This window comes from Trichosurus vulpecula, chromosome 6 (assembly GCF_011100635.1).
Source record: "Trichosurus vulpecula isolate mTriVul1 chromosome 6, mTriVul1.pri, whole genome shotgun sequence".
In the NCBI taxonomy this organism is placed as follows: Eukaryota; Metazoa; Chordata; class Mammalia; order Diprotodontia; family Phalangeridae; genus Trichosurus; species Trichosurus vulpecula.
In genome coordinates this window covers 92,343,087-92,364,454 of record NC_050578.1, presented here as the reverse complement: position 1 = coordinate 92,364,454, position 21,368 = coordinate 92,343,087, and the positions used below count along the sequence as shown (strand labels likewise).

Below are 21,368 nucleotides of genomic sequence, written 5' to 3'. Positions count from 1 at the left end.
GCCTTCCTGTGGTGAAAAAGGAATTGTATTTCTTTGTCAGTCAACATACGCAAAACAAAAACCCTCCCCTTTTCCCAGCTTTCCTATCACTGTTGAGGGCAGTAGTACGGGACCAAAGTACCCGTCACTTAGACTTACAACCTTGGTTATCGTCCTTAAATCTTCATTTACACTCACCCCCACACTTCTAGTCTATCATCTAGCCTTTCTTGTATATGTCCTTTTTTCTCTCACATAGCTGCCACTCTATTCCATGCTCCCATCTTCTTTCATCTATACTATTACAGTAGCCTCCTGATTGGTTCTGGTCAAGTCTCTCCTCACTCCAGTCTGCCTTCCACTTATTTAGCTGCCAAACTTATTTTCCTAATAGCTCTGTCTGTATAACACCTCTTCCTAGTCAATAACCCCAGTGGTTCCCCATTACTTGCAGGTTCAAAAATTAAATTCTGTTTGGCTCCCAACTTGGTATCTTTTCGCTAGCTGCCACCTATTGTTTGAAATGCTCTCTCTCTATACCTGCCCTTCATAACTTCCCTGGCTTTCTCCAAGACTCAGTTCAAATACTGCCTTCTACAGAAATCTATTTGAGAACTAATAGTTTATTTCTTGTAAAATTAATGAAATTAATACATTCTTTGGTGATAAGATAGGGATAGGGACTGGACCTTTTTTTTTCCCCATTGGTAAAGGGAATTCCTAGGTAAGAAATCTTATTGGTCACTGAAACTTATATTCTTCAGGAATTGCCTAGGGTACTAAGGTCACATAGCTAGTATATATAAGAAACCCTTAGTCTCACTGGCTTCAGTTCTCTAGCTTCCAAACCACACTGCCTCACTATAATATTTAAAGAAATAAAAACTAGTGTAATCTATGAAAATTTTTTAATTTCTGCTGTTAGATATACCCTTTAATGGTGAGTACTTTTAAAATAATCTTTTAAATAGTTACTAATACTTTGATTTTTCTTTTTTTTTTAATATATTTGTAAAAATCACAGTGCCTAAAAATCCTGGAGACAAAAAATCTGGCAAACCTGACACATCACCAGTAGCTTCAAGGGCAGGAACACAGCAGAAAGTACAAGCACAGCCATCAGCGCAGCAGCAGCCACCGCCACCACATAAAGTAAACCCAGGATTGCAGGTCCCTGCTGTTTCTCTCTATCCATCACGAAAAAAAGTACCTGTAAAGGATCTCCCCCCATTTGGTAGGTCATGCATGCTATGATTTTTTTTTTATTTTTTCATAGTAAATATGCTGTACTTGCATTGGGCAAATTTGTATATTTCTGAAAATTTAACCCAGATGTGATTTCTTAATTGAATTTCAATTACCAGTAGGTTAATGTGATCATTTGCTGATCAATAGCTCATGGAGTTTAAGGGAGAATATTTTTTAATGCTGAAATACTTTGATTTTGTAGTTGGTGAAATACGTTCTCTTAGCTATTAAGGAGCAAAATTATTACTCAGTTTTTCCATTTGAAAAGGAATTTGTCATTCCTCTCACCTTCCCAGCTGCCCCCTTCCTACTTTTCCACCCCCACCCAGCCTTCTGTGTGTGGTGTGGGTATGTGTTGGTGAAAAAAAAGAATTGACTTTCTTTTATAGCAAGTATACATTAAACGATGTGATGCTGTTAAAACTAGAATAACTTTAAAAATATGATAATAAGAGGAAGTTGGGCCTTGCCTATTAATGTATATTATAATTTAGCCTTATAGGATCATAGTTTTAAAGCTTTAATGGACCTTGGAAGGCATCTGGTACAACCTTGTCCTTTTACGAATGAGAACATTGAGGCCCACAGAAATGAAGTGACTTAACCAAGGTCACACAGGTAACAAGACGCCAATCTGAGATTTAAATTCAGGTCTAGTTACTCCAAGTTCAATCCTCTTTTTACTGTTGAATTTTTAATATATAGACACATGCCTCTGTTCTTGTCCAAGGAAAGCTTGGCTTTATTTATTTTTTCACATCTCACACTCATTTACTCTTTAACCCTTCATCTGGCCTCCTTTTCTTCCATTTCAATGAAACTGCTCTTTAGAAGAGCAACACTGACCTTCCAGCTAAATCCCATGAATGATAGACATTTAATCCTTATTCTGCTTGATTTTTTTCTGTTCATCAACTCTTTCCTCTTGAAATTTTCCTTTTCCTATCATGACACTGTCTTCTCCTAGTTCATCCTCACCCCTCTGTATAATCATTTGTCTTACTTTCTTATTGCCCATAACTATAAACATACTTCATGGGTTGACTTCTGATTTCACCAGAGAAGAGATATCTGTTTTTGGGAAACTCTTTCTATCTATGTATACCAGTGACTATTCTGTAATTTATAGGCTTAGTGAGTTTCTTGGGACAACAAGAGGTTTAGATGTTTGTCTGTGTTCATGTGCCCAGTATGTAACACACAAGACTTGAGCCGAGGTCTTCCTGACATGCTTCCATTGTTCCAGCTGCCTTTATAATATCTAGTAAATCAACAGGTCCTGGCAGTTTTTTCCTTTGTACTAGTTTTTAGATTTACCCTTCCCACTTTGTTTATTAATGGTCTAAGTCCTTAACACTAGTCACTCCAGCTTTTAACGAATGTATCTATCGTTAGTCTGTTCTTTTTTCCCCCACTTTCGTTAAACACTGGTTTCCACATACCCTATTTAATAAATCAATTAATAATAATTTATTAAGCATCTACTATTTTCCAGGCCCAATAATGTCACTCTGTTGTTGAATGAAGTCCCAGTTCTTAAACTTAGTATTCAAGGTCTTAGATAAATTTGTCCTTCCATATCCTTTACCTCTTTGACCTTCTCATTCTCCTGCATCAACTTTTTTCCCCAGACAGGCCAGGTTTTTTTTTTTTAAATTCTCCTTCACAGATGACAATCTCCTTCCTTCACTGTACATTTAAAGGAAGGGTCAAATTTGGAGCAGTATTATGAAATGGAGAGGACATTCCCAGAAAGAGAACAATATAGACAAATGATATAGACAAAGACAAATGTACCATGTAAACTGGTGCTGCTGCTTCTGATTTTGTATTTGCCACTCATAAGGTTGCACTAGACTTGGAGTTAAGAAGACTTGGACTCAGATCCCACCTTTGACATTTATTAAATGTGTGACCACATGCAAGTTTCTTAACCCCTGTAAGCCTTAGTCTCTACATCTTAAAAAGGGGGATAGTATTACTTTTATACCTATCTCAAAGGCTCAGATGAAGTATTGTGCACATTTTAAAGTGCAATCTGGAATAGAAAGGCATTTATAGATAGATCAAGCATTTAGTAGACATTTACTGTGTGCCAAGAAGATATTGATTTATACATTCACTGTGTGCCAAGTACTGAGGATATAAAAACAAACAAGCAAGATAGTCCATGCCTGCGAGGAGTTTATATTCTAATAGGGAAGCTAACATACATAAGAGTTTGATAGGGGCAGCTAGGTGGTACACTGGCCTTGGAGTCAGGAGGACCTGAGTTCAAATTTGACCTCAGACATTTGATACACTTACTAGCTGTGTGACCTTGGGCAAGTCACTTAACCCTAATTGCTGTGCCTTCCCCCTGCAGTGAGAGAGAGAGAGAGAGAGAGAGAGAGAGAGATGGCCAGAAGGAGTGTTTTGGTAGTGTAAATTGATTACTGTTCTTAGAGCTGAAGAAGGAAGGAAGGAAACAGGTTGGGGGCGGGGAGGGTAATGAAGGGTATTTACCAGTCAGCATGCCATGAATGTGCACAGGGAGATGTGTTTGGAGCCATGTGAATGCTTATCACTCAGAAGCCCAGAGTTCCAAAGTGGGAGCTTGGCCAGGGAGCTGCCTGTCATTACGATCATCATCATTGTAGAGGTTTTTGACTAGTGTTTGTAGGTTTATGGGCTGTGTGCTTTGGCACTGCCCACTAGTTTTGGAAACTTTACAGCAACTTTGGACCTACACATAATGCTTTCAGAACTTGGTAAAATTAAGTTTAAGCTATTTCATTTGAAGAGGTCATTTTATTTTTTTAAGCATTGCACATAAATGGTCTTAAAACAAAAAAGTGAAAATAGTCTTTTTAAAAAACTCTTTAAAAATTGGAATTATTCATTTAACGTAGTCCTAATTCAAGTTTGTTTTTCCTTGTCTTGTAGGTATTAACTCTCCACAAGCTTTAAAGAAAATTCTTTCTTTATCAGAAGAAGGAAGTTTGGAACGTCACAAGAAACAAGCAGATGATACGATATCTAATGCATCTTCACAACTCTCTTCTCCTCCAACTTCTCCTCAAAGCTCTCCGAGGAAAGGTAGAATTCAGTTGTGAATTGAGTTTTTTGTTGTTTCATGGTATTCAACAAATGCTACACATTTCAGATATTGTGAGTTATAATTTGTACTTTTTAAAAGTTGTACATGTAGTCTGTAAGATTATTCTTTAGTAATTTAGCTATGATGTCTAATTGGTTTCCCCCTCTTCCCCAAGATTATTATATTAAGGAAGAACTTAAAGCATGTATTTTTAAAAAATATACCAGTAGTGCATTTTTTAGGGTTTTATTTGGTTTTCAATACATGACAAATTTCATTTTCTCAGAAACAGACAGTTAATTTGGATTAATAAACATTTCATGCGGAAGAATGGTTTGAAGAACAAACATTTTACATATCTCCTGGTTTCCTTTTTCATCATATTAACTCAGGTCTTGATTTTTTTTTAAGGAGACAGAGTATCTTTGATAATTTGAAATTATCCTATGATAGAATAATAGGTAATCCTTTTTTGCCAGTTAACCCTCAAGGGCACTTTCTCCTCCTACATTTTTTGAAATGATACGGACATTAAACTAAAACTAAAAAAAAAACTTGTTTGTCCCCTTTAGAAAGGGAAAACAAGTAAAATAAAATCTGGTATTCGTTTCACGGAAATGACACATGCCTGATGGTACTTGGATGTCAAGAAGTTAAACCGTCTGCGCATTTTTGTGCAGGTTATCATTCTCTAGTGTCTCTATCAGATAGGTGTCTAAACTCTCTTCTCATCCTGTTGTTAGGTGGCAGTGGCAATCAGCTGAGATCTTATGGCTCCAGACAATCGGACCTAACCAGTTCCTCCTCTTCTCTTGGAAGTGAGAACAGTAACAGGAATAACAATGCGCCACGGACCTATGGGATAGGTGGGGTTTCTAGAACCAAAAGTGGGGTGGGAATAACAGGAATCATCTCACAAAATCGAAAGCCATTTTAAAGAGAATGGGGGAATTCCTTCAAATGGCCAGTGTTCTCTGTAATTAATTTTTTTCCTTTTTTTTTTTCTTGTTTCAATTTTTTTTTTTTTTGAGGAGAATATACCATGAAGGCTTTCAAAATTTAGACCAAGTCTGAGATCTCAGTGTAATTGTATTTAAGTGAGCATTTTAGGAATTGAGTCATTGTTTAAAACTTATCAAGACCTGTGCTTTTTTTGAAAAAGGAATCTGGAAGTCTAATTGTAATGATTAGATGGAAAAATTCTGTTTCGAAGAGATAGAGGAAACATGGTATAATGTGATAATAATCACTGACCTCGGATGACTTGAGTTATAATCCTAGCTCTGCCACTTACTTTGCCGTGTTGATCCTGGCCAAGTCACTTGATCTTTTTGAGCCTCATCCATAAAATGGACATAATAAATCGCTGTTTAAGAATTTGGGCGGGGGGGTGGGGGAAAGATGGTGGAGGGAAAGCACTTTGTAAGTAGAAATTGTTATTATATTGCCTACAAAACTAATATTTTTAAATATTAGTGACATGAATTTTTCACTTGCTGTGTATATCTATATTATACATATATTATCTTCCTAAAAAGTTAAGCAGCATTAGGCTTATCATTGAGAAACATCAGTAACATTGAAAAGAAGGCAAGGTTATCTTCTGACTAGAAGAATTTAAGAACTCTTCATTAAAAGGCCATCCATAGCTTTATTCTTGCTGGCATCTAAAATTATTTTTGGCAGCTCAATAGGAACGACAGGACAAATGATGACATAAATTAGGTGTTTTCATAAAGGATGCCATGGGCATCCAGTACTACCCTTAATTCAGAGGATCTTTATATAATTTACTTCATGATACTCTTTACATAATTCACTTCATGATACTCCTGAAGGGTCAGAGGCAGATGATGGCAACATATCAAGATCATTTTCCATTGAAGGGAAAAAAAGCAATTTGAGAAGAAAAGTGACCTTCAGTCACAATCTAAGGTTACCAGTTTGAGTCACAGTTGATAAAATATTGGGAATGACTTTTGAAATTTGGATCTTATTGTATAAATTAATGCTAAGTGAATTCCACAGGCCTACCCTGGAGCAAGCTAGTAATATATGAGAGCTCTTAGTGACCAGAACCGCCCTGAGGGATTATGGTCAAAGACTGGTTACAATAACATTTCTCACCTTGCTCTCTAGTATTAGTAAGCTCTGTAGATTGGACATTCAAAAGAAGGAATTTGGACCTGATCTGATGCTTTGCTCTATATTGTCTAGACGTAGACCACTGATGTTTAAATGTCAGAAGTTTATTTTCAAATAGGTTAGATACAATTTTAACACTACCACCTTTCCTTCTCATTACAGTACAAAAATATATTCTCTAGTACTTTTGTTAATTTTTTTGTTTACCATATTTCCGTACTTTGGAAATTTGGACATGCAATAGCTATCCCATAGCTCTTATACAACGTGCAATATTCACAGAGTAGAGTGTACCTGAAAATTGAATCATTTCAGGCCACATCAAAAGTTCTAAAGATAGAAAGTGACCCACGTGGAAAATTGGAAGATGATTTTTTTAAGAAAAGACATAAATCACAAGACATTTAAATTGCATAAACATTTCACGAAATAACATTTTTTAAGTTAAATGAATTGAAGTAATCAATTATTCTGTATCCCATTTCATCTCAGAAGCCTACTAGTAAGCATATTTTATAGCTGAAGAAATCAAGGCATTACAAGTCATTGGTGAAGCTCAGATTCATTGCAAGTTCATAGCTCAGTTTTAAATATTGCTTTTCTGAATCCTTCATTGACCTCATTGTCACTTTCTCTCCATGCTTAAAATGTGTTAATTTTTTTTCTTCTGCTCACTGGTGTTATTTTTCAATATCTTTCCTTCCATTTGGTGTTAGAATTCGGGTTTGTTATGCTTGTGGTCGCTGATGAATTTGATTCTCTTTCCCATGCAGGTTATACTTTGGCTCCTAGTGGCACTGTGGATAACTTTTCAGATTCTGGTCACAGTGAAATCTCTTCCCGATCTAGTATTGTCAGCAATTCTTCCTTTGACTCAATGCCAGTCTCGTTGCATGATGAGAGGAGACAACGACATTCTGTCAGCATTGTGGAAACTAATCTAGGTATGGGCAGAATGGAGAGGCGAACTCTGCTTGATCCAGATCAATATAGCTTAGGGTAAGAATCTTTTTAATGCTTTCATTTAAAATTTATTTTTAAAGTTTCCTTTTTTAACTTTATGGATTTTTCCTCAGTTTGCAGCAGATTCTCTTTTTTCCTCCCAGAAGCCCACTTCCATTCTTCCAAGTTCTAATGAAGGTCTTCACTGAAACATTGCTGATGCCAGTTGCAACACTTTTATGCCTTCTCATTCTGTGTAATTCTTAGCCATGTTTTTCTAGAAATCTTCTAAAAGGATCCACAACATACTTAGAATCCTTATCTTCTTTTAATTGAACTCTTTTTTCCTTTTAATTGGCATTGAGGTGCCAGTGCCTGGCCTATAGTAGGTGCTTAATAAATGCGTGACCATCCCGCTTCCTTTTCCATTTATACATGTCTTTCACATATTTCTTTATACCACTTCTTGCTCAGGAATCAGTAATACTCAGTGCAATCTACTTATGCACGCTATGCATCTTACTATTTTCCTATGTAATTTTTATTCTTTAGAGATATGGTATTTTATGTAAGATCTCAGAAGGCAGGGACCAGTTTTTTTGTTTGTTTATTTGGTTTTTGGTTTTGGGTGGTAGCACACTGCCTTGTACGTAAAATAAATCTAATAAATGCTTGTGCAATCAAATTAGTTGTTGATATTAAAGAGATGGGCTTTTGCTGCCATGAGCAGCCAGATATCATTAAGAGCACTGCACAGTTTTCTCAAATACAGTTTAGTCCTTTATCTTCCTCCTTCAATTCAAAATGCTGGTTCTAACTCATTCCTGTTCAAAACATAGATAGAAGTGGAATAATCTGACAAGCTACCTATCTTTCTGCATGTCATAGTCTAGGAGAGATGTGTTTTTCATTCACTTTGTTTTTCTAATGTGGATGGTTAAAACGATCTCATTGTTGGCATATGTGCTAGGAAAATATTCCTCTTTCCATTTTAAAATTCCTGCACCATTCTAGAATACCTAGAAGAAGTTCTAACACAGGCCATTTTTATTGGCTTTTTAATAAGGTTGAAGGTCATATTGAAACTCATTTTTCCTGCTAGGTATGTATAATTTTAGAATCTCAGTGCTTCTTAATGAAATTGTTTCCTTTACCAGTCAGTCAGTGTGTTAAGGCTATCATTGGCCTTGTGAGACTAATCTTTAGCTGGACTAAGTACAGTCATTCTTTATCACTTTTTTAAAAATTTCGTGGTATTGACAAAAGCGGGGGAAAGCACATAAAACTTTTAACTTTACCCTGGTGTTGTGGTAGGCAATTAAGCTACTCTTTTCTTGATTTTTCCTACCTACTACCCCACTCCCCCAGAAAAGAGATTTGTTTTTGATTGAAGATTTTTAAAATTTGTGATGCTAGTAATATTTTTGTCCATTTTTCCTATCATACATTCAGGTCCTACGCACCAGTGTCGGAGACTCGGGGTTTATATGCTGGGGCTACAGTGATTTCTTCCCCAAGTACTGAAGAACTTTCACAGGACCAGGGGGACAGAGCTTCACTGGATGCAGCAGACAGTGGCCGTGGAAGCTGGACTTCTTGCTCAAGTGGTTCCCATGATAATATACAAACTATACCGCACCAGAGAAGCTGGGAGACACTTCCTTTTGGGCATGCTCATTTTGATAATGCAGGTGATGGTGCAGCCTTGTGGGCCTCAAGCAGTCATATGGACCCAGTTATGTTTCCTGATCATAGCACAAAGTACAACAGACAGAATCAAAGTCGAGAGAGTCTTGACCAAGCTCAGTCAAGGGCAAGCTGGGCATCCTCAACTGGATATTGGGGAGAAGACTCGGAGGGTGACACGGGCACCATCAAACGAAGGGGTGGGAAAGATGTTTCCATTGAAGCGGAGACAAGTAGCATAACATCTGTCACTACAGAAGAGACAAAACCTGTTCCTATGCCTGCTCACATATCTGTGACCTCAAGTACTGCTGCAAAGGGTCTTATTGGTAAGTTGGAATTGCATTTGAATCTTGACTTTATTTCCAAAAAAGAGTGGGAGGAGGGGGTATTATCTGAATGGATGTAGTACCTTCACCTTGTCTAGAATTGTACATTCACTTAAAGGATGGTGTCACTTTCAGAACTATAATATTATCATTTTATATATATATATTATATTTATGTATTTTATATATATAATATATATTATAATTAAAATGAGTCTTATGCAGCATTTTAAGGTCCTGATGTGATTCAACAGTGGTTCAAAAGTTGACTTTTAAAAGCCCTGAACCCACTGGTAAGCCAAGATGGCTAGACCAGAAAAATCATCTTGGATTATCACTGGGACAGGGATTTTAACATTTTAAGAAACTCTCTAAACTATTATATTTGTATCTAGGCAAAGGGATTTTTGTCAGTAATTTTTTTTTAATGGAGGATAAAAATCTCTTCATAGCTACCCAGAATTGTTCAATATCCACAATCTTGAACCGTGAAATTCACTTCTGAATCTCCTATCTTTCTACTTCTTCTACTAAGGATTCTGCCTTTAATCTCAGTGTGATCAGCCATCCTTGTTCTTCCAGTCATTTACTGTTATTCTAGCTTGACTTTCCTCTCTTCATAGTTTTTAATTTACAGTTAACTAGTTCAATAAGACACTGTCTTCTGTCCTTGTCTTGCCCTTCCACTAGTCATACTGTGCCACACCCTTTTCATCCCTGCAATATTCCCACCACCCCAAAGACCCATCTTGGAGGAAGCTCTTGGAAGAAGTCAGCAAGTAGGCCCAATACATAGTAATGTTATCAGGTCCCAGATAGGACCTGACAGTTTTTTTATTCATTTCTTGTGACTTTATGACACACCCTGTATAATGCATGTTTCCCAGTTTTTTCCTCAAGCTCCTATTCTTTTTCACTAGATGACCTGGCTTTCTACTTTTTCAAAAAACCCAAAATAAAACAAAATTGTTCCATGCCTAGAAACCTTTGTAGAACTTTACCCATTCTCTCCTCTTTTGCTATAGACTTTGTGGATGATGTGTCTTTTAGTCCTACTGTGTTATCCTTAATTGTATCCCCTCCCTTTTCTTTCCATCTTATCTTTTCTCTTCTTTTGTCTCATTTCTTCACTGATGCCTGCAAAAAATAAAATGCTTACATTTCTCCTATCCTTAAAAAACCTGTCTCTCATCTAAAGAGATTGTCCTGAATCTATCTGCCCTTCACTATACTAAAACCATACAAAGAATGGTGTGTGCTCACTGCTAGCATTTTCTTACCACCCACTTAATCCTCAACCCCTTGAAATGTAGCATCACACCCCATCATTCCAATCAAACCATGCTTTCAGTTGCTTTATCCTATTATCTTTTCTCAGTTCTTATCCTTCTTGACTATAGTTTTTGTTACTCTAGGCAAACATAGCTTGCTAGTTAGCATGAGACCTTTAATTTCATCAGTAATACAGGAAATTTTCTCCCCGGAAGTCATCAACTCACTTGTAACTTAATAAGTGACTTGGCCAGGGTCATACAACTAACAAGGGTCCGAAGAAGGACTTGAACCCAGGACTCCTCCTCCATATAGCCCTCCTTGATTTCTTCCAACCCTCACCAGCTGAAGATGATTTTTTTTCCCTTCTCATACATTATTCAGCACTTTATGTAGATTTCTGTTTTGCTCCCACCACTTATCTATTCTGTTTTTCCTATCTGTGTACATGTAGCATATAAACTCCTTTCAGCAAGGACCATCTCATTTTTACTTTCCCAGTTCCAAGCACAGTGAATGTACTTGTAGTGGATGCTTAATAAATTTTTATTTAATTGAAATGAACAAATCTCCTGGACCTTGGTACCTATGGCATATATTTTCTATAGGAAACTCAGGGCACGTGCTATTAAAATGTGAGTACAGAAATAGAATCAGGACCTCTGGATATCAGCATCCTATATGTCTCTCCCCTCAGTAAAGAAATTATATTTTTTTTGTCCTTAAAAGGACTACAGTTGTGTATCAAATTTGTATCCTGAATAGCAGACATTTAATACATTCTGATGTGTTCTTTTTCTGAAAGCTATGGAAAAAAAAAGTGAAGGAATCAATGAAAAGTATTTATTAAGCATTCATCATGTGCCTAGCACTGTCCTCAAGGAACTTACTTTTGAATAGAAGAGAGAACACATAGGTATGACCAGAAAAGAGAGTTATAGTCTTGGATAGTGACAAAGATGGTAAGTAGAATGATAGGGATAATCCATTAAAAATGTGGTTTAAAGAAGTGCCAACATTTTTTAGTATGACTGAACCAGATTAAAATGCAATTGGGAAATATTTAACAAAATCAACAGAAGTACAGTAGAACATAGGTGGTGTTAATAAGTGGTTTTCTAAGTCAAAAGCCTACAAGGATCCTTATGTACAGTTTAGTGGCCCCTATTTCTATTTGAATTTGACAACATTGGTTTAAAGGAGATAGTAAAATAGAAAATCAAAACCTTTTTTCTTTAGCTATGTGTACATATATCAGTTTCTTATTCATGAATGACACTGAAGGAATTTGGTTAGAAGAAAATGTTTATCTTAACTTTTTTCTTTAATTGTCAAACTTTTTTAAAAAATCAATTTTATATAATTTGCTATTGAATTCCCTAGTTCTTTTTTTGAATCATAATTCATTGTTTCTCATAGTGAAGTCTTAGACCCCTAATTATAATAAGGACTCATTCCTTATGGAAACTTTAGGGCAAGGTTTATTAACCGTTTCTTTGTGTTGGACTTCTGTGGAAGTCCGGTAAAGCCTATAGCACCTTCCCAGATTACACATGCATATAACACAAAATACATAAGATTATGAAGGAAACTAATTATTTGAAATGCAGTTGTAAAAATATTTAACAAGCAAATTTGTAGACCCCTGTGTTAAGATCCTACAATAAATTCTTCTGGATTTATCCCTGAATCCTAGAATCTTAGCATGGAGGCAAGGTAAAAAGGTATGAAGGTATGACTCAATTTTTACTAGTATATGGTAGGTAGTCATCTCCATTTCAGTGAAAAATGAGGAATTATGGCCCTCTCTTCCCCCCACGTTTATGTTTTTAGTCTCCCCCAGTTCCCACCCCATGTCAGAATGGGTAAAGCGAAGTTGTCTTGCTCTACACACAGAACCAACAATGGAATCATAAGCCTTTGCCCCATCTCCCAAGATCATTTGAAGACCCAAACTGATTACCTCCCATTTTTCCTTGTAGATTTGGAAAAGATGTCAGAGGTCATCTGGTCCAACCCTTATCTGAAGCATGTAGGCCCTTTGTTTTCCTTAATAAATGGTCTTCCAGTTTCCACACATTCTTTCATTGACAGGAAACTCAGGTGCTTCCATTTTTGAATAACAAACAGAGTAAGATTAAATTGGGGGTGGGGGGAGAAGAGGAGAAGTAGAATTATATCTCAGTTGGTTTCCTTATATTTTATGCTTTAAAAATGTTATTCTGAGAAGGGTCCAAAAGACCTCACTACTGTACTGTGGTACTAAAAAGGTTAAAAGGGCCTCTGTTCTAAACCTTCTTCCTTGTAATATCCCTTTCAAATATCTGAAGACAAGGGTCCTGTCCCCTCTAAGACTTTCCTTCTCAGATGGAGATAAAATTCTTTCCATTTTCCCCCTCAGAGATTATACCTGACCCTAGACCTGACCCATGTGATTTGTGGAGCCATAGCAGAATTCGAGGGTACTGAGCAGTCAGTGCTTCCTATAGAGCCAACATTGGAGGTCCCTTGGAGAAGCTCCAAAGGAATCATTTAGATCTATTTGGATCTAAGGAGCAGGAATCCTTAACCTTTTTTGTATTGTGGTCTCTTGGCATTCTGGCCAGGTTTGTGAACCCCCTCTCAGAACAGTGTTTTTAAATGTATAAAGTAAAATACTTAGGATTACAAAACGTGTCTTTCCATGGATCCCAGACTCAGAAGTCCTGGTCAACAGGTTCTAAAAGAAGGATCGCCATTCCTGCCTTCCCCCTCAGAGAAAAATCCTTACTATCCCTAGTCAATTCACAAAACCAGTCCTAAGGATTTTATTTTGAACTCATCTGCCATCACCTCCCTAGGAACTTAAATTTCCCAAAATAGAACAATCAAAGTATAAAAATCTATCTAAGGCAGACTATGTTTCTTTTTCCATCTGAAGTTGAAGCTGAGTCTGGCTGGCTGAGGATGATCTGTTTTCTGATTGTTGAGTCCTGTTTTCTCATAATGGTATGTTATTTTAACTACAGCACGAAAGGAAGGCAGGTATCGAGAACCACCACCGACCCCTCCAGGCTATGTAGGAATCCCCATCACTGATTTCCCAGAAGGACATTCACATCCAGCCAGCAGGAAACCTCCAGACTACAATGTTGCACTCCAGAGGTCTCGAATGGTGGCCCGGACAAGTGATACTCCTGGGCCCTCCACATTACAGCAACCACACAGTCATCCAACAAACCGGCCGGTGAACAAACCTCAGTGGCATAAACCAAATGAGTCAGACCCACGCCTGGCTTCCTATCAGCCTCAAGGGTTTTCCACAGAGGAGGATGGTAATTTAATTATGGTCATTTACATTTATGTAGCACAGGAGATTTATAAAGCATTTTATAATTTTAAAACCTTGAAGAAATTGGTTTATGTGTATACGTGTGGTGGGGGAAGGGGACAACATTATCTTTTTAAGAATTTTGCAGCAAAATAAATGAAAATGCCAGTCAGGTGATGATTGGAACAGCACAGGCCAGGCCTGGGCAGTGAATCTCTCCTATCATATACTGATACTTTCAGAGATATGAGATGGTTGGTGGTAGCCCCTTTCCTTCTCAGGCTAATTTTTTTTTTCATTAATGATAATCAGATACCATACCTGACAGTACCCAAAAGTTGTCTTAAGACTTCAATAGTCACTTATGATAAAGTATGCATATGACTGATTTCCTTGCATAAATTTCAAAAGTAAAAGGACATATTGTCCACTGGAACTGAGAAACTTTTACAAGGAAAATGTGATATTCTTGAGGCGAGGAGGGAGAAGGAAGAAGGGGAAAGGTGTTGAGGTTGGATGGGTTAGGAAATCAAAAGACTTCATTCTGCGAAGGACTTCAGCTGATCAGCCTCTGGCCCTTACAGTTTAATATATTTGAATGAACAGAAATGGTTCTGACTATTCTTATACAAATGAAGTAGAGGAACTGAAGGAATTATCTAAATAATTTAAGCTTCAAAACACTGAGCACTACTACCTCATTCTGGGTAGACCTGACTACTACTAGTTTAGAAAAAAGTTTTCAAACATAATCTCTGCATTTCATTGGCTACCGAAAATTCTAAATAAAAAAAATCTCCACATTAGTAACTCACAGCTTTACCCTTTACCTGTGTCTGAATCTTTAGTAGAACTTCAGGAGTATTTCTATTTGTCCAATGATAATGGGCCTCTGAAGCCCCTCTGTGGAAATAATCTGTTCTGTTTTCATGGACCACATTTCATGAGAGTCTGATGAATAAATGTAAAACCTTATAGACTGACAGATGGTAACATGTTTAGCAGTAACTATAATGAAATCCTTGGCTTCCTCTCTGGGGATTTCATAGATTAGTGAACCTTGACATGCCAGGATAGAAATGTTGGGCAGTGGGAGGACGTGGAACTGTTTTTGAAAACTTCCTTTCCTTTGGCTCTTTCAAATGCTACTTCAGAGGATGGACAACGGAGCTTTGAGGTTAGCATTAACTATATAGAAAAAGGCACAGAGGTTGGAGGCAGAAGACCCGGGTCCCAGTCTTCTCCACCACTGTCACTACCTCTATGACCTTGAATAGGTACCTCATCTGTGAAATAAGGGCTTTGTTTAAAATGACCTCTCTGAGCCTTTCCAGCTCTAAAACTGGTGATGTGGAGAGTACTTTACATTACTTGTATGGGAAGTAATTTTATAGCGCACGAATGGAGACTTGCATTGGCGCCTAATAGCATTGTAAATGTTTGTTGAGCTAAATTGAAAATTTTCCTTTGGTTGATTTTCCTTTTTTTTTTTCCTCCCCTCTGTTTTGTGTTTACAGAAGATGAGCAAGTCTCTGCTGTCTGAGAATTGGGGCTTTTCTGGATCCAGAGTGAGCCACCTAATAAAGGAGAGCACAAGAAGATGTCCCTAGTGTAGGAGCCTTGGAACTCAAATCCAAAGGATGGTGGACCGATTTGCCTCCTTCCCTGCCTTAAAGCAGCATGGGGCTTCTTCTCTCCCTTCCTTCCCATCCCTCTTGCATGTGAAATACTGTGAAGAAATTGCCCTGGCACTTTTCAAACTGTGTTGCTTCAAATGCCCAGTGCAGTCTTCTCCAGGCCTCCCACCATCACTGTCTACCGCCTCACGTGATACCATTCCAAATTCCAAGATCTTCACCACATCCAGGTGATTCACTCGGGCTGCACTTCTTGATGCCCAGAAGGGGTGTTTTGTTTTGTTTTGTTTTTAAACCTTCCTTTGAGATTTTAATCATAATCCTAGCACTTGGTCTCATTGGGGGTAATGAGATAAGCCAGCCATTGAACGATTTGGGGCCTTTAACCTACCAAGGAAGAAAAGCAAAAACATGATGAAATACTCTTTAAGTTTGCTTGTTTACAATGCCTATTTTTGTTATGGTTTCTAAACATTGTGTTAAAAGAGTACATTTTATTACATATTTGTAAGAATTACAGTATTATTTTGTACCATTTTAAAGTAGAGTTGCCAGCCTGGGTTTTGTAAAACCAAATAACCAGACATGGTGTAGCTATACAGAGAAGCATAGGAGGCCCAGCTAGGAGATACTGTCTCTGTTTGCCCTGGTAACCTGCCCCAGGAATGCCCCATCCTGGACACATGAAATCTTAGCCAATCATTAAATTACCAAGATTCCCCACCCCCCACCCCCGCTGTCTCCCCAGTAGGCAGGGCCTTTATGCAGAACTAAGCATTTGCACGTATCCAGTAGAGGGAAATAGGACTTTCTGTGTCCTGTGTCTGAGCCTTGTGGAGCCCAGGAGAACTTTCCTTTACAAGGAAGATCCTGCTTCAGGAAGATGAATGGCAACCCCACCTTTAAGTTATATTTCCTTGACCTTTTTGTTGTTGTTGTTGTGGTTTATGTTAATTTAGAGATTTAGTTATTTTCAGAGAAAAGTGATAACTGGATAATGTTGCAGGAAAAGCAGCTTGGGACGTCATGGCTTGATGCCAGCTGTTTGAACTGCTTTCTGAGTCAGTCTCCCTCTTTTGGCTTGGTATTAGGGAATCCACAAGCCTAGTAAGTGATCAAAGATAAATAACCTGGTTAGATATGCCCGCCTTTGCAATGCAGACTCTGCAGTGAAAGATGAGACTGTTCGATGGCTTTAGAAACACTGCATGTGTAGAGAAAGTCCTCCGTGTAGCAACCACCTGCTCACAGCTGCTATTAACCCCATGACTGAAATGACCCCTCCACTCTATTTTTGTGTTGTTTTTGCACAGACTCCGGAAAAAGTGAAGGCTGCCAATCCGAGTAGTACTCAAATGTGAGGAACTGCTGGTCTTGGATTTTTTTTTTCCATTAAACTCAGCTGATCATATTGATCAGTAGATAAAACGTAAATAGCTTCAACTTTTAAAGTCAAATTGCAGTGATTTTTCACTGTATGAAACAATGTCAGTGCTTTATTTAATAATCCTCTCCTGTAATCATGGCTTTTGTCTACTTGCTTATATATCACATTGTCAATTATGCATTTGTAATTTTACATATAATATGCATTCTTTGCCGGTTTTATTATATAGGCTATGGACCTCATGTGCATATAGAAAGACAGAAATCTAGCTCTCACAAGTTGCACAGATGTTATATAAGCATTAAGTAATTGTAGAACCTAGGACGGCTAAACTCAAGTTCACTCTGTGATGTCCAGTGCAGAATGTACAATTAATTAACTGGTGATTTCCTCATACTTTTGATACTACTTGTACCTGTATGTCTTTTAGAAAGACATTGGTGGAGTCTGTATCCCTTTTGTATTTTTAATACAATAATTGTACATATTGGTTATATTTTTGTTGAAAATGGTAGAAATGTACTATGTTTATGCTTCTACATCCAGTTTGTACAAAGCTGGAAAATAAATAAATATAACAGAGAGCATTGTCTCTATTCTTAATGTGTCTCGATGCACTGTTGAAGTAATTATTAAAAGGACTTTCTCAGCCTCACTCGCCGTGGAAGCAACAATTTAAGTGTGTGAAAGTAATACAGCCTTCGCATTGTTGGGGAATATCAGCCTCTTGTTTTTTTGTTTTGTTTGTTTGTTTGTTTTTTAATGCAACTTAAGAAACTTTATTTCAGTTATCATAGAATTGTGGGATCTCAGAAGTTACGCATTGTATTCCATACCTTCACAGGAATCCCCTCGACAACATCCCTGACAAGTCAGTTCTCATCTGGCCTCCATTTGGAGACAAGCTACTTGTGGGGACAGCCCATCCTGTTTTCAAAGAACTCTATAATCATTACAAAATGTTTCCTCACCTTGAGCCAAAACTTACCTCTTTGCAACTTCACTCACTCTGGCCCTCCAAATACTTGAAGATAGTGAATTCTTCTCTTATTTGGATTGACATCCCAAGTTCCCTAGTTCTTTTGTTTTTTTAAGTTTTCAATTTATGGAATAGAACAAGCGTTTCCATAACATAGTATAAAAAAAAAGATGATTGCACATGAAACTGCAAGTCTGTCATATACAACTTGCTGTTCCTTTTAAATATACAATAAAGTTATCATGTGTGGTTTCCAGTACCCTCACCAACCTAGGAGCTCCTTTCTGAATGGTCTGTTTTGCCAATATTTTTCCTACATTGTGATGCCTTTGAAAATAAGGAAATTATTAGCATGTCCTATCCTCTGGCACCTCCCCCAGGAGCACAGAATCTCAGATTTCAAAGGTGGACTCCAGAGGCCACTCAGTGCTGCTTAGTCCAGTCCTTCCTTACCTGAATAAAAATCCTCACTGCCACTGACAAATAGTTGCCCAGCCTTTACTTGAAAACTGCCAGTGAAGGGAGCCCACACTACCTCTGGAAGTCACCTATTCTACTTTTGGATGGGCCTGTTTTTCTCCATATCCAAACCTAAACCTGTCTGCAACTTCTGCCCATTGCTTTTAGTTGGGCCATCTTGGGCCAAGCAGAATTTTAATCCTTCTTCCACAGGAGCACCTTGCAAGTGCTTATGGTGTCAGTTACCTAGGTGCTAGTTGATTGTACAGAACCTAGAACTTTGCTGATACTCTTTTCTAAACCATTTAATGCTGAAAGAGTCAGTAGCTGACTCCAAAGGAATGGGTCAAGAACCTGGACATGGTATCTGTGATCGATCTAAGCTTCATAACTGGATGTTAAGATTTCTCTTCAGAACTCCTGTCCTATATCAGCAACATCTTTCTGGATATGTCAAATTGAAAGTCTCATAGGCATCTCAAACTCAACATGTACAAACCAGATTTCATTTATCTGTCCTCTCAAGCCTTCCACTCTTCTAACTCCTCTGCCAAGAGTACCACCATCCTCCCAGTTAACCCAGCCAGCAATTTCAATATTGTTGTCTCTTCTCTGAAACCGACCCTACATATTCAGTCTGTGGCCAGTCTTGTCATTTCTGCTGTGTGTGTTTCTTCGTCCCCTTCCCTCCACTCCCGCAGCCACAATCCTAATCCATTCTAAGTCTTCATGTCTCTCATCTGGACCATTCCAACAACCTTCGAAAGGTCCTCCATCTTCTTCTCAGCTGCCAAGGTGATGTTCCTGAAGTGCAGTTCAGATCATGTTCTCCCTCTCTGCACACCCAAACTACCCACCCTACACAAGTAACTAGTGCACTTTATTATTTTCAGGATTTAATTATAAATTCATGTGGTGTTCAAAGCCTGGCACATTCCCGCCTTCACAGCCTCCTTACATCCTACTTCCTTCCACTCACACTACTTTCCAGTTACACCTTCCTTCTTGGTGTTCCTCATACAAGACAATTGATCTCCCATCTCTGTGCCTTTTTTAAAAAAAATTTGTTTAATTTTAAATTTACGAAATAGAAGAAGCATTTCCATAACATGGTATAATTTAAAAAAGGATAATTGCACATGAAACTAGTATGTACAACTTGCTGTTTCTTTTAAATATATAATAAAATTATCATGTAAATTTCTTTTTTTTTTCTTTCCTCCTCTCCCTCCTGCCCTCCCATGGCTAAGTATCTGTATGTAAATCATTCTATACATATTTCTATTTATGAGTTTGGTGCCTTTTCACTTTCCATCCTCCCTTCTTGGAAAGCTTTGCCCCCTCACTTCTGCCTCTGTTTCCCAGGCTTCTTTCAAGACTGCTCTGATCTCATCTACTACAGGAGGCCTTTTCTGGCTCCCTCTGAGGTAACTTTTACATGTTTCTGGTTATTTGCATGTTTACTGCATTAGAATGTGAACTAAGGTTGGGCAGACACTGTGTGCCTTTATTTTATATGCGTAGCACAATGCCTGGTGCATAGTAAATATTAATAATATTAATTAATAATATTAATTAAAATTGCTAAATTATTGGCTGACCTCAGAGGCTATCTAGTCTAGTTTTTTTCATTTTGAGAAAACTGAGGCCAATAGGAGGTTAAAGGAGGACTTGCCCAAGGCCATGCAGATAGTAAGCACCAGATGGAGGATTTGAACTCAGATCCTCTAACTAGAGTTCATGGTCTTTCTACTGTACCACACTGCCTCCCCTCTAATGTAGAATCATCTAAAAGGTTGGTTATTAAAATGTCCATTTTCATACTATCACTTTATGTTGGCCAATTACAATTTTTCCCAAAAAAATCTCGTTATCTTCCTACACAAAATTACCAGCAACATAATCAAAACAATATGTTGAGTTAAAAAAATATCTATGGTTTAAAAGGCATTTCCCCCCCCTACTATAAGCAAGGATAGAGTTGTTATGACATGCATCAGTGGTTTCTGTCCTCAGCTTTTCCAACCTTCTCTCTGTGTTCTTCACAATTTTTCAGAGGTCATTAACAGCAGATTGCAGTCACACCTTCTAGATGAATTAACAGACCCTCTGTAATATCTCAAATTGTTAGCAGTAAATCTAGTGACAACCTTTGTATTGGTGTATCTCTTTGAGGATTATTAAATTCAGGCTCATGACAACCTAGAGGGCTCTTTAAACCATGTTTTTCATGCATGGCTTATGTTCTCTCTTTTAAAAAATGTTTTATTGATACTACTTTTACATTGCTTCCATTTCCCAATGACCCCACCTCTATTTGCCCCCCCCCCAAAAAAAAACCAACCTTATTTTGTAACGAAGAAGTACAATTAAGCAAAAACAAACTACTACATTGGCCAAATCCGACAAGATATACCTCATTCTGTGCCTTTAGTCCAGCAGAGAAGTATGCGGAGAGGAAGGAGATGTTTCATTGATAGTCCTCTGAAGTTAAGATCCATGACTGCAGTAATCAGTACTGGTGTTTTTCAATGTTATTTCCCTTTTTTCGTTCTCTTTTTCAAATATAGCTCCAGAACACAGAGAGGGTTGAGTGGTTATTATGGAGGGTGAGGAGGAGGTCAGGTTGGCTTCCATGTTGCTTCTCCAAAAAGCATGAACCAATCTGCAGCTGAGAATGATACCATGGGAAGCAGTCAAATCTATGTCATTTAAGTCAATGTATTATTTTCTGCCTGTTTGGGGAGGGTAAGACCTTTAAGTTCATAAGAACAATCTATTTGCTGTGACAGAAAAAAAGCCTTGAACTAGAAAATATTCTTGAGCTCCATTTTTGAAACTCAACTAGGTTCACTATATATATATGTGCACACACACACATATTTGTGTGTATGTATGTATGCAAAGACAGCCACT

At 37.7% G+C, this 21,368-nt stretch overlaps 1 protein-coding gene across 6 annotated transcripts in view; it reads left to right on the top strand.

The window, feature by feature from the left end:
- Nucleotides 1-17,598, top strand: part of RAPGEF2 (Rap guanine nucleotide exchange factor 2) — a 324,353-nt gene extending 306,755 nt beyond the window's left edge. For 3 of the 6 annotated variants that reach the window (XM_036762270.1, XM_036762271.1, XM_036762269.1), the window contains 7 exons: nt 1,004-1,213; nt 4,153-4,305; nt 5,050-5,172; nt 7,225-7,450; nt 8,846-9,408; nt 13,689-13,994; nt 15,508-17,598. In XM_036762270.1, the coding sequence (XP_036618165.1) occupies nt 1,004-1,213; nt 4,153-4,305; nt 5,050-5,172; nt 7,225-7,450; nt 8,846-9,408; nt 13,689-13,994; nt 15,508-15,533 (1,607 nt within the window). In that variant the 3' untranslated portion in view covers nt 15,534-17,598. The remainder of the gene's footprint in view (nt 1-1,003; nt 1,214-4,152; nt 4,306-5,049; nt 5,173-7,224; nt 7,451-8,845; nt 9,409-13,688; nt 13,995-15,507) is intronic. The other 3 variants (XM_036762274.1, XM_036762273.1, XM_036762272.1) reach the window with 2 other exon arrangements.
- The last annotated feature ends 3,770 nt before the right edge of the window (nt 17,599-21,368 follow it).